This window comes from Alligator mississippiensis, chromosome 16 (genome assembly GCF_030867095.1).
Source record: "Alligator mississippiensis isolate rAllMis1 chromosome 16, rAllMis1, whole genome shotgun sequence".
NCBI lineage: Eukaryota > Metazoa > Chordata > Crocodylia > Alligatoridae > Alligator > Alligator mississippiensis.
In genome coordinates, this window is record NC_081839.1 from 5,326,857 (window position 1) to 5,339,270 (window position 12,414).

Here is a 12,414-nt window from a genome sequence, read left to right on the forward strand (position 1 = left end):
GCGATTTAACCCAGGGCATCTAATCTGTTATCCTCGTGACACCAGCCAGAACAAATACTTCCAAGAAAAGTGGAAGTCTCTGTAGTTAGGACAGTGATCATAGGGTAAGCTTTTCCTTCCAAACTCCAATGAGTTAGTGCTCAACTTTGGTCTGTAAGCAGAAGAGGAATCACCCCTTCATTAACTTGTTCTTTGACAGCTGGAAGTGTTCTTGCTGTCCGTATAAATATCTCCTTCATTATGCTGAAGTTTGGCCTCGCATCTGGTTTTCTCACCCTGCAGAAATGAAGTGGTCACACTTGCCCCCCATAGCCTCTTACCTTTTTTAATATATGAAATGCAAAAAAAAGGCCACCGGTATCTTGTGCCAGGTTCACAAGCAGGAGCAGGTGATTCGCAGTGGCCTTGGGCAGCATCAAATCCATTTGTATGCCAGGCTAATTCAAGCGCTGGGACTAGTTCTAGGGGTTGGTGGGGAAGCAGAGGAGACCTCGTGCTCCTTTCCTTCCTCGTGCATCTTTGCTTCACTATGGTTTTTGCTAATAATAAATGAAATTTAGGTTAAGAGCTGTCTCAACAAGTAAAAAAAAAAAAAAAGACCTTAATTAATACAAGTTGCTTCTCGTTATTGAGACGTGCAGTGCAACACAGCAAGAAAAATGAGGGGCAAACACTTGAAATTGAGACGGATGTTGAAGCTCCTTTTCTCCAGCCTTTAAAGCACCGTTACCCCTTCTCCCTTTACGGATCACAATAGACTGATCCCAACTAAACTCCAGCCAGGACAAAGCCCAGTTGTCAGGTTCTTTTCAGGAAAGAGAAAGGGGCACCATTTTTTCTCTTGCTGAAAGAGCAGCTTGGAAAACATTGAGATGCTGACAAGCATGAAACGTTCTTGGAAAGACTCTTTGTGCCTATAATGGCCGCCAGTGAACAGGGAAAGGATTTTGTGTGTTGGAGGAGGCGGGGACGTGTCCTGGGTCGTTCAGCGCATATGGATTTCATAAGCGAGTGGCTGTTTGTGGATGTGACATTTATAACAGAAATAATTAGTTCAGAGCGAGCTTGCCGAATGCCACCTTTTCTGTATGAGCAAGACTTTTGGGGATTATATCCGGGCAGCGTTGCGGAGAGGGAGAGAATACTAGAAGGGATTGCAACACTGTCTCCGAACTAAAAACAGTAAATAATTAATCTTGGGTCACAATGGGAAAACTTCGGCGGTGGCCTGGTTGCAGTTTACAGAAACTCTCTCCTCCCATTCTCTTTAAGCATGCGGCTGGTACTCGGAGACTGAAGTGGCTGCATTTTTTTTTTTTGTTATTACATGGAGGGATCCTGTCTTCTTCCTAAGATGGCAATAGCCATCTCTGTGCGAGTTTACAGAGCGATCATATGGACAGATGAAGGGAATTGCTCCTTTTCTCAGAAGTAGCCCAAAAAAACGAAGCCCTGAAGCTAAGGGAAGAAAAGGTTTTAAGGTTAGATAATAGTGTGAAGTTCCTCATATGCACAGCTTATTTATTCCTACTGCAGAGAGAGGTGAGGGCGCCACGGATGCTCCAGCGGGTTAGGGACGCGTACTTGTTATAACGGTCCTGCTGCTGTCTAGCGCTGCAAGGTGGTAAGGCTGGAAAACGGAGCCTTCTCGATTTTTCTTTCGTTGCTTTTCTGTCCTCCCATCCTCCCTCCCTCTGAAGAAGTGAGAGCTGAGACACAATGATCTAGCGCTTACATCAAGTCAGGTGGCGGTTCTGTTTTTAGCTTTGCCATTAACCTTAGGCAAATCGCTTCCCCCCCCACCCTGCACCTTTATTTTTCCTAATACCATTAGTCTATCTTGTCTGTTCAGATCGCAGGCTTTTTAGGGCCAGATCTGGTGAGGGTATGTAAGTAGCTACTATCATGCTAATAATTCTTTTTCTTTTTTTTCCCCACCTTTGAATTACAGACAGCTATATCCCCCAAACAGGGGACCCCAGGGATGGACCATTCCTAAATACAATTAATGTTTCTCTTTCTTTCCCCTCTCCTCCACTTCCTCATAGTAAAGCCGGCACTAATTGTGCATGATTGATGAGATAAACACCAAATGTTGTAATTTTCGCTCTTCTGTTTTGAAGTCAGTTGGGAAACGCTCTGATACAAACTTCACTGGGGTAAGGCTGATCTGTCATCACCCACATTTGCCCAAAGATACCAAAGGGCTTCCTTCAATCTGTCTTCCATTTGAAAAGTGTTAAATAATTTGCCATGGATGTCTGTAAGCATAAAAAGACTGCAAAACACTGGAAGTCCTTTATGGAAAATTACATGGACTGACTTATACTCAAAGGGCATGCATTTTTTTCTGTCTTTAAGGTGTGGATACCATCCAGCATGCACCAGTGAGTTTAGATTAACTTAGACCATAGTTTCTCAACCTGTGGTATGCGTACCCTTGGGGGTACACAGGTACCCCAACACTCTCTCTCTCTCCCTTTTTTCCTCTCTCTTGCCCCTTCCTGCTCTCAAAACTATGGCAAAAAAAATGGTGCAATTAAAAAATTTAAATTCCCCAGTAATAATTTGGTGTGCTGCGCTTTGCTTGGCACTGGGTTCAGTCCTCCTAGCTTTAGCCAACATGATCTCTAGCCCAGATATATACTTGAGTTGTGCACCCCAGGTGTAAAAGGTGGCAACCCTACCCACTCCAGATCAGACATCTGTCATATCACGGCCTTATAGATACAGCCCTTCTTCCAACATATGGCACACATTAGTCTGTAAATATAAAATCCCCTGAAAAATTGAGTGTTGGGGTACTTATTAACATTTTCAGAAGTTAAGGGGTACTTGCTACTTAAGAGGTTGAGAAGCACTGACCTAGACAAATGGCTTCTTATTCTTGCTTTTGGTCCCAGAGTCCACATCAGGTAGAGAGGCTAAAATTCCTTGGTCCTTCTTGGCACAGGCAATTTCAGACCTTCTCTCTGTGGATACCTGTGGAGATGTTCCTGCATATATAAGACACCCAAACTATTTTTACCACGAGTTTTGCAATCCACAGCTACCTTGCCAGAGACAGAAGCTTGGCAAGAGCGTGGGAACACGCAGGCCAGAGTTGTTAAAAAATGATGCTGCTATGGCGTTGTTTCCTGCCAGACCATGTAAGCCGTGTTCAGACCATGCCGTAGACATCTCTCACCCCGTGAGAGCAGATGGGTTGCTCTCCACTGATCCCAGCACTGCAGCTGTCGCATGCTGCAACAAGGGGGTGCGCTCGGGCTGCGGCCAAGTGATGGCGCCCACAACTGCACAGCTATTTTAGAGCTACAAGCTGCCAGTAGCAGCAGAGTGAATGGTCACCTTTGATCAGGGGAATCCGTAACTTCCCTATCTACTCCCATGTCTCATAGGTGAGGAGGCTTCCAGCAAAAATGACCAACGTTGAATTCTGAAGAGCTTACCCTTGCTGAGCTAGGCTGGAGAAGATGGCTTTATTTAGCTTTCATGCGAACAGCCTGCAGAAACGTGCCGTTGTATGTGTGTAACAGTGTCTTGGCACTTCCAGGCATCTAAGCTTCCATGAACAGGAAGTTTCTTAACCTCTTGCTGCAAGTGTTTGTGTGTCTGCTGGACTTTCCTGTTGTTCTAAGCATACTGATTTTGGACTCCAAACATGGGAGGACCTTCAAAATCCTTTTGAAGGCTGGTTTCTCCAGGACTTGTTTGCTCTTCATTGGTCGTGGCAAGGTGGAGTTGCACGGGCCTCTCTCTCAACTTTCATGTTGGGAATTGGCATTCATCGGGGTGCTGTAGGGACCAGGAAGGCTTTGATACGCCAGCGTCCGGAAGCATGACGTTTCCGTTCTGTTGTGGGGAATTGTTTTGCATGCGGTGGGAGTATATTATTGATAGATTATAAATAGGGCTCATTGTTTGTCATGGCAAAAGAATGCAAGGGTCCTGGGGGTGTTCAGGGAGGGGGAGAGAAAGGAAGGTTGTGGCCCACAGTATTATGCATTTATGCATTTATTAACTCATTGTCATTTAAAAGTCCATAAACAGAGCAGAACATCAGAGGAATCCCATAGATAAAACAACATGGAGGAGTTGCAGTGGGCAGGAAGATTGGGGCAGAAAGACGCTGGCTTCGATTTCCCAGATCCCCTTGCCGCGCAGCAGGAAAAGCTTTCCAAGGACGTGGGCTTGGGAGCTCAGTGCTCTGGATTTGTCCCCTCTAAATTGTTTTAGTCTCAGTACCAAAAATGCAGGCGCCCCAAATCAGTCCTGTCTTTGAAGTCATGCAGGTTTTCAACACTGGATACTGACCTCTTCTTTTTTTTTTAATATTGTATTGGTAGGTCTCTGGAAGCAGCCAGTACACTGATACTTCTTACTAATGACCTAACCAGGATGGCAAACCCTGTTCTGCGAGTACTCTTTATTTCCCTTTCTTCCTGGGGTGTGGTCTCAAGATCTGGCAGGTCCACGGGGCCTGCTGTGCTTTACTGCTGCAATTGTATTTGAGCACATCCTGGTTGAACACACCTGCTGTGCTGCAGAGCATGCTGCCTCTGCCCTAGCATTGCTTTAGTCACGGGATCATTAATGGATGTTAATGATAGCATGGCAAAGAGATGCAGTAAATAGGAGCCTTGGAGTTGGGCAGGGTGGTTCTAAACTCTGGTTTTGCTTATAGGTTTCGGTGACAAAGTGCATGCCACTGTCATCTAGTGAGTCATCTACTTCACCAGCTTCCTGGTCTGTAATTATTGGCCATATCATTAGCGACCAAGTGTTTCTCCTATGCATTTTCCCGAAAAGTAGTTGCGTAGGCTGGATATGGAGGGGGTGAGTTGTGAGGGATCGCTCCACCCTGTTGCATGCGTGTACGTGCACACACAAGTAATGTAGCCTCCCTTTCCCCGCACAGCCACGCTGCTCCTACCTCTCCAACTCTGCAATCCTATTGCAATAGCAGCCTTAAACAATAGATCCTTCCACGAAGTCCATGTTTTTCTTTTAAATAACAGAGGGAAATGTTGTCTGTTCTGGTTCTCACGCCTTTGCTGAAGGAAACTGGTGGAAGCCTCCATGACTTGATGCACTTAAAATAAAGCTGGACAAAGCAGTAGGAAACGTACTGCAGGGAACAGCTCCTTGGTGGCACGGGAGGGAGTAGATAGGATCACACATTTCTCTTCCATCTGCAGTTTCTATGGGGCGTTGATTCTCCAGTGGTGAAAACGGGTTTCCAGTAGTGCTCTTCATCCTCCTCTCTGGAGGTTAGAAGCCACCACATTGGTAATGAAAGCATGGCAACAGTTAACAGGGTGGTGGTAACTTGTGCCTATCTGTTCTTTCTAATCTCAGCTCATAGCTATCTAGGGTGTATTTGAATTGTTAAATATTTATCTACACGTCTGGTATGTGTAAAAGTTATTCTCAACCTTTCCTTTTGAGCGTGGCCCTGCGTGTCTTCTCCTGCCCTTTCGTTTGATTGTCTTGGTTTTTCGGTCTCCCAGGCAAATCATTTTCTGTTCAGGGCAGAAAATACCTTGCCATTTCACAGCACACAGCTCTGTTGCTTTGTAAATATTAGCTCTAGGAAACAGTCCACCTCTGCTATGAAGTAGCAGGTGAGGGACTTGGCTTGGTATTTCTGCCTTGTCTGATGGTCCAGAGACCATGCGGGAAGCAAGATGTGTTTGGCAGTAGCTTTTATTAGCCTACCTATATCATGGGGAGAGGTGTTAGACAAGCTGCCAGGCAGAACATTCATCGCAACTTTACTGGACACTAAAAACCATGGTTTAACACAGACATTTCGGGCTCATTATAGTTCGTCTGCTCTCTGCCAACCTCCCAGTATTCCCTGGGCAGTATGGTAATGACCCTCATCCTTTTTGAATGGTCTTATTCTTTTACAGATTTAATTTTTCCTCATTTTCAGCTGCTCTTTGTTTGAACTGTATGTTCTTCTGATGGCTTCTCTTTGCTCCGCAGGTTTATTGCCCTCTTCCTTTTATTTAAGGACCATTTTCCTTTGCATGGTTCAGTTCAGGAGACTTGCTAAGTAAATCTTGCTTCTTGCCTGAAACACTGCAGGCACCTGGGAGGTGGAGGTGGATGTTTTAGCATGTCTGCCCTATCTTGGCAGGGATGGAAAAGTCAGGAATTGGAGTATGAGTTGGCCTGCCTGTCGCGTCTCTCCAGTCAGCTGACTCTTGCAAACAAGGCACGACTTATTCATGCTTTTGCTCTTGGCTCATCAGCTCCCTGGACCGACTGGTTCACCCGCCTCCTGGTGTTGTTTGTCAAGTTCCAGCAGCGAATAGAGGCTGGGTAATTTTGGGACCTTTGGACCTCTCTGACGCTCAGAATCGCAGCCCGTGACCTCTGCTTTGCTGCAGCGGTTCGGTTTCAAAATAGCAGGAAGAGCATGGGAAGGGCCAGGAGGAAGACACGTTGCAGGGCTTTTGTTCAGCAGCCCTCGCGAGATCCCTTGGGAGCGCCCTGTGTCAGAGTCTTGAGTGCCACGGTCCAGGTGGCCTGCCCCCCTGCCGGTGTGGAGGAGAGGCGAGAGCCTGCATCCATTCATGCTTAAATTAGTCGTGTCGGACACTGGACAGTCATCCTGGGAGTCTTCTCTTCCATTTTCCCCTTCCCCATGGTCTGTGCCAGATCAGCTTGGAGGTGGGTGCTGGAGGGTAAAGGCAACACATTTGGACGCGTGGGAGGCAGAGGAAAGGAGCCAGATTAGTGCTCCCATACTCTTTCCCCCTTGCCCCTCATGGGAGGGAGCCTTCTCTTTGCCAGGCTTTGCAGGGTCCGTCCAGGTAGTACAGTATGGTATTTATCCCCACTCAGATTTGGGCTAAACTTACATCTCCTAGAGCTTTGCTCAGTATCGGGGCTCGCCTGTAACTGTGGGAAGAAATCTGAAGCACCCTTCCTCTCAATGTGAGTGTACAGCAGCGAGGCTGGGGGTTGGCATCGAGGCTGGGGGTTGGCATTGTGGCATCATTGCATGGTGGGGATGGATAGCTCCATCAGCCCCCTTTGTTCCTCTCCAAAGGAAGCGTCCTGATTTAATTAAAGCCTGTAGGGTGCCAGCCACAGCCTCATTCTTCACACCCAGCAGGGGCACCTGGAGAATTTTTTTTTTTACTGTCAGAAGGAGGATTAAACTAGTTTCTGAGTGAATTTCCTCCCCCTCGTTTCCTGGGGGGTTTAAATTCCTCCAGCTGCCTGTGCCATGTAACAGCGCTTTCCCGCAGGGGTCCAGCTTGCATTCGGAGCTCGTTCTAGCTCTGCACAGTCTCCTAGGCAGAAAGTTAGTGGGTGGCTGAGTGGGAAAGACTCCAGTTTAGGACTGCACAGGGCTAGACCCACCTTTCCAAATGCATTGCATAATAAAGGCGGTGTTCGTCTCCATCAGCGCTTGGTGCCCAGGGTCTGCGCGCTGCTAGCGCACGTGACTCGCCCCTGGTCGGCTCCGAGGACGGCAGCGCAGTTGTCCAGTTGACTCACGCTGCTGGGTGCAGGCTGCAGGAAGGGTCACCTTGCAGCTGAGAATGACCTGTGTCTGCTCTGCTCCCCTTTGCCCATCGGTGTAAGGAAAGAAAAAGGCCGGAGACTGATAGTCTTTCCCCTCTTCTCTTCCCTGCCTGTCACCCTGGAGAAAAACCTTTGTAGCTTCTTTAGTGAAAAATATGTTTTTTCCCTTTTGTTCCCAGTTCAGGAGTTGGCCTGGCGAAGTGTGCGCTGGGGGTACTGAGCAACAAACCGCAGTCTCCTAGAAAAAGTAAAAGGTCAGGCTCTTGTTGCCTATTGCTTGTCAGCAGATAGGGATGGTTATCTCCGTGCAAACGCCCTGTGTGGCATGGTAGAGCTGATCAGCAGAATGCTTTTAAAGAAAGAACTACACTTGCCCATCGTGCCCCAGCCTCATTCAACTAGCAGCAGCTTTCTAGGCTTGCGCTCTCCCTGGTTCTCCGTTTCCCAGGAGCAGGGATTAAAGATTCGCTTACTACTACTTTGTTCTTCTCTCTGCGGAAGGAGGCTTCTGATTTAAGGTGAGCAGTTGCAGCTTTGTGAGCCCGAATAGCCAGATGCTCCTTATGATCAAGACTACCATGTTCCACGGGTGCCCAGGGCTCCCCCACGGCAAGTATAGCCTAGGTCTGAGAGTCCTGTTGGATGAGCAGCAAAAGCCTCGGTCCCCCACATGCAGTCTGTAACATCTGTGAATAAATACAGCAACCTCTGTCTGCTGCAACCCCTTCTGTACACCTTCAAAGCAGTTCACTTCCTATTCCTGCAGTTAGGCCTGTAAATGCTCTTTCCTTATTTCTGTTTTCTTGAACTATTATCTGTTTCATAGTTGTTCGGGGCTTGAAGGGACCTTACAGATCATCGGGTCCAGCCCCCCTGCACGTCATGGAGCCCTGTGCTGTCTCTGCAGCTGAGGGTTTGAAAACTGTTCCAAAAGGATAACTGCTGTAGGGAGGAAAAGACAGATACAGCTCCTCCTTCCATACTTTTCTGCTAGTCCTGAGTGTGCTCTGATTAGCCAATATTTAGCACCTCTGTATCTGAACATACCCTTGCAGGCTAGTACTGATAACCTTTGAAGAGGGGCATTATCTGGCGTCTCTTCCTGCTTCTTTTGGGGTGTGGGAATGGGGATTCTCTGCTACTTTTGGGGTCGGGGGTAGAAATGGGGATCCTCAGCTCCGATCCTTCCCAAGAGGAGCTGAATACTCTAAGGCAGAACTCACTCTGCGGGCCAGTGTCGCTAAATCCTCAATAGTAACCATGCTTGAGACTGGGTGGAGGGTGGTGCAGAGAGAGCAGGCTTGTGTTCCCTTTGTCACTTGAGCTCTGCATGCTGCTTCCCCTGGGGTCTCCATGCCTGGTAGCTCAAAACCATTCCTGTTTGAGTTTGGACTGCAGGGAAGGAGACTGTTTTAGTTAGATTTAATCCTGTAAAAGATGCCTTTCTGTCTGGACAGTCAAAGAGAGCTCTGCTTCTAGTGCCTCATCCAAGCCTTCACCTTGGAGCAGATGCCACAGACTTTTGGATAAATAGTCTTGCAGGGCTGGCTAAAGTTTGTGCAGACTTCTGTCGTCTCCAAAAAAGCAGGAGGATGGCAGGGACCAAACACTTGGCTCAAACTCCTGTAGCAACAGGGTTAGTGACTCTCCCAGTCCCAGTTGCAAGGACTTGTGATCTGTCACTCCAGGAGGTCTTATTTTCTTCTACAGTCGATTCTGCTAATTTGCTGAGAGGCTTTGGGTAAACTGCTTCTCCTGGGTGCCCGAGTGTCTGCCAGTGAGATGGGACTGGGGATTTTGGAGTATTCTGTTGAATGGGGATTTGTTGAAGCTGTCTTCCTCCTATCAGTGGTTCACCATCTCACCCCATTTCTCCCTGCTGGGGTTTTTTTGCTCCTTTTCCCCCAACAATTCCTTCCCATTGTCTGGGAAATAACTTATCCAGGGTGTGATGGGAGAATGGGCAGAGGTAGAGGTCTTTGGAGTGGATGCCATCGGCCAGCTTTTGAGGTCTGAAGAATGGTAGAGCTGCTTGAAACTGTGATTTGCGAAGTCTCTACCAATTTCACTTTTCCAGTTCTTCCCTCCCCTGGCCAAAAAATCCCCACCACTTCTGCCCATTGATGCTGTGGACATGCCCTGAAGCTTTGGAATTCAGGGATGCAGCTTTGCAAAGCTCCGCTCCGTCCCACGAACAGAGCAGCACCGTGCGACTAGTCCAGCTCGCAGGGCCTCGTATCAGAAAATACATTCAGACATTCCAGTGGGCAACACTACTGGGAGCAATCCCCAGGCACTCAGCTGTCAGGAGTCCCACTTGCATACAATGGATTTCCCCTGGGATGGCACCATGCAGCTATGCCTGCCAGGTGTGGTGCATCTAGAGCTCTGCCCAGCTTGCAAGGCCACATGTCCAGTTACATGGCACGGTTCTGTCTGTGGAGTGGAACGGCTTTCGATCACTGAGTCCCATAAGGGGAGCAGGTGCTGAGCAGCGTTGCAACACCCTAAGTCTCAGCCATGTTAGGCATACCTGGGGCTGCCTTCCTTTGGGGGTAGAAAAGCCTGATCAGAGTCCTTGGGGAAAAGCCTCTAGTGAGACTGACCCTTTCTCCATTGCGTGCTGTCTCTGCAGCTGGTCAGCGAGAAGGTTGGAGGAGCTGAAGGGACCAAGCTTGACGATGACTTCAAAGAAATGGAAAAGGTGAGATGGGAACAGCCTGGTTTCCTGGGCCCCTTTCATGCATGCAACCTGTGTCCTGACTGAATTTCACTGCTTTGGGTTGTCTTTCTCCTGCAGAAAGTGGACCTCACCAGCAAGGCGGTCACAGAAGTGCTGGCCAGAACTATCGAATACCTGCAACCCAACCCAGGTAAGCCCCTACGGTCAGCTCTGTCCTGCTAGCTTTTGTCACATAAGAGCAGGGAGAGGACTTTGGTTTGTATGCATTGATGCTGTCTGACAACACGCTGGCTTAGCTTGTTCTCAACCGGTTGAGCAGGCGGCGTGTCCACTGATGCCATGTGTACCCAGTAGCTGATGGAAGCATCTTGAAATTGTGACCCTGGCCATCACTTCTCCCCATCCCCCTCTGTTATACTTTTTCAAGGGCAGCCTGAGCCCTGTGGCACTTTCTACAAGTCCAGGAAATCTACTCAGCTATCAAATATTCCCCATTTCCTCAGATTAGAGATTCCCTGAATGAGGCTTCCTGAGACAGGGATGCCTAGAAATGGAAAGCTGTCTCCTGGGATGAGGGAGGGGACCCTGCAGTTGTCACTGCTGGAGCCTGCTGGCCTTCCTGCATACTTCCAGGCAGCTTGTTTAGCAACACACTCCTGGGATTGCAAGAGGGCTAGGGAGCTCCTCTTGGACTTGGCTGGCAAGCTCAGTTGAGCTATTTTCTGCCTGCTATCTTAGAAGGAAACTTTTATAGCAAGCGATTATTTTTGGGAGATTGAGACAATTGGTTTTCTTGGCTACTGGAGTAATTTTAAGGGGGGTCGGGGGGAATAGTTGGCAGTGGTCTGTGTGTGCTGGTGAGGCCAAGCTAATTGCAAACACAGATGTGGCTGTTTCTTCACGCCAGCTTCCAGAGCCAAGCTCACGATGCTCAACACCATGTCGAAGATCCGTGGGCAGGTGAAGAACCCCGGTTACCCGCAGTCAGAGGGGCTTCTGGGGGAGTGCATGATCCGATATGGCAAAGAGCTGGGCGACGACTCCAACTTCGGTGAGTGTCTCTGAGCTGATCTGTGTGGCTGGTTGGCACGGACAGGAGTTGCTAAGGACTCCACTCCCTTTGTAGAGTTCCCTTTAAACCTCCTTGCCAACCGCTGACAGAGCAGAGGGTCAGATATGGGAAAAAACAAAGCTGACCTGTTGTTCTGCTAGCGGGGAAACTACAGTTCAACTAGGAATGGGGAGATAGTGGAAATGCTTAAAGGCACTGCAGTCACTTGAGTTCTTGTTACATTAACTAGTCCCTTTAAACTTGCTCTGGCTGTCCTTCTCCTACTCTAACCTGGTTTAACTACGTTTTCTAAATCAGATTGGCTCCATCTCTTGTGCCAAACAAGCTTTTGAGCTAGAGACTTGTTGCAGTCTTGGGAAAATGAAATTCTGTCATAGATTTATTCATAGATTCATAGATGTTAGGGTCGGAAGGGACCTCAATAGATCATCAAGTCCGACCCCCTGCATAAGCAGGAAAGAGTGCTGGGTCTAGATGACCCCAGCTAGATACTCATCTAACCTCCTCTTGAAGACCCCCAGGGTAGGGGAGAGCACCACCTCCCTTGGGAGCCCGTTCCAGACCTTGGCCACTCGAACTGTGAAGAAGTTCTTCCTTATGTCCAGTCTAAATCTGCTCTCTGCTAGCTTGTGGCCATTGTTTCTTGTAACCCCCGGGGGCGCCTTGGTGAATAAATCCTCACCAATTCCCTTCTGTGCCCCCGTGATGAACTTATAGGCAGCTACAAGGTCGCCTCTCAACCTTCTCTTGCGGAGGCTGAAAAGGTCCAGTTTCTCTAGTCTCTCCTCGTAGGGCTTGGTCTGCAGGCCCTTGACCATACGAGTTGCCCTTCGCTGTCATTCAGATCAGATATACATCTGCCCCAGTTTTAGTTCAGGGTCTGAACTTGTGTGGTGTAAGTGCCTGTGCTCCCCAAGCAGGAAGCTCTTGGCACCAGGTAGGGTTAGGCCATGTTTGCAGGTGTGTTGCTTGTGGGTGGGATGGGAGAGGCTGTCTCAAATGATTGGAAGGAGTGCAGCATCCTTGCTAGAGCTGATGTGACTCATTGTGGCCCCCACCACTGCTTGATTTAGATGCCTCGCATTTGACAGCGAGTGTATGCTCACAGCGTGCC

At 48.5% G+C, this 12,414-nt stretch overlaps 1 protein-coding gene across 3 annotated transcripts in view; it reads left to right on the forward strand.

Annotated features, from left to right (window-relative positions):
* The window catches only part of SH3GL1 (SH3 domain containing GRB2 like 1, endophilin A2), a 37,827-nt gene that overhangs the window by 12,639 nt on the left and 12,774 nt on the right, over positions 1-12,414 (forward strand). For all 3 annotated transcript variants that reach the window (XM_006278670.4, XM_006278671.4, XM_006278672.4), the window contains exons 2-4: positions 10,181-10,249; positions 10,346-10,418; positions 11,136-11,279. In XM_006278670.4, coding sequence (XP_006278732.1) covers positions 10,181-10,249; positions 10,346-10,418; positions 11,136-11,279 — 286 coding nt within the window. The remainder of the gene's footprint in view (positions 1-10,180; positions 10,250-10,345; positions 10,419-11,135; positions 11,280-12,414) is intronic.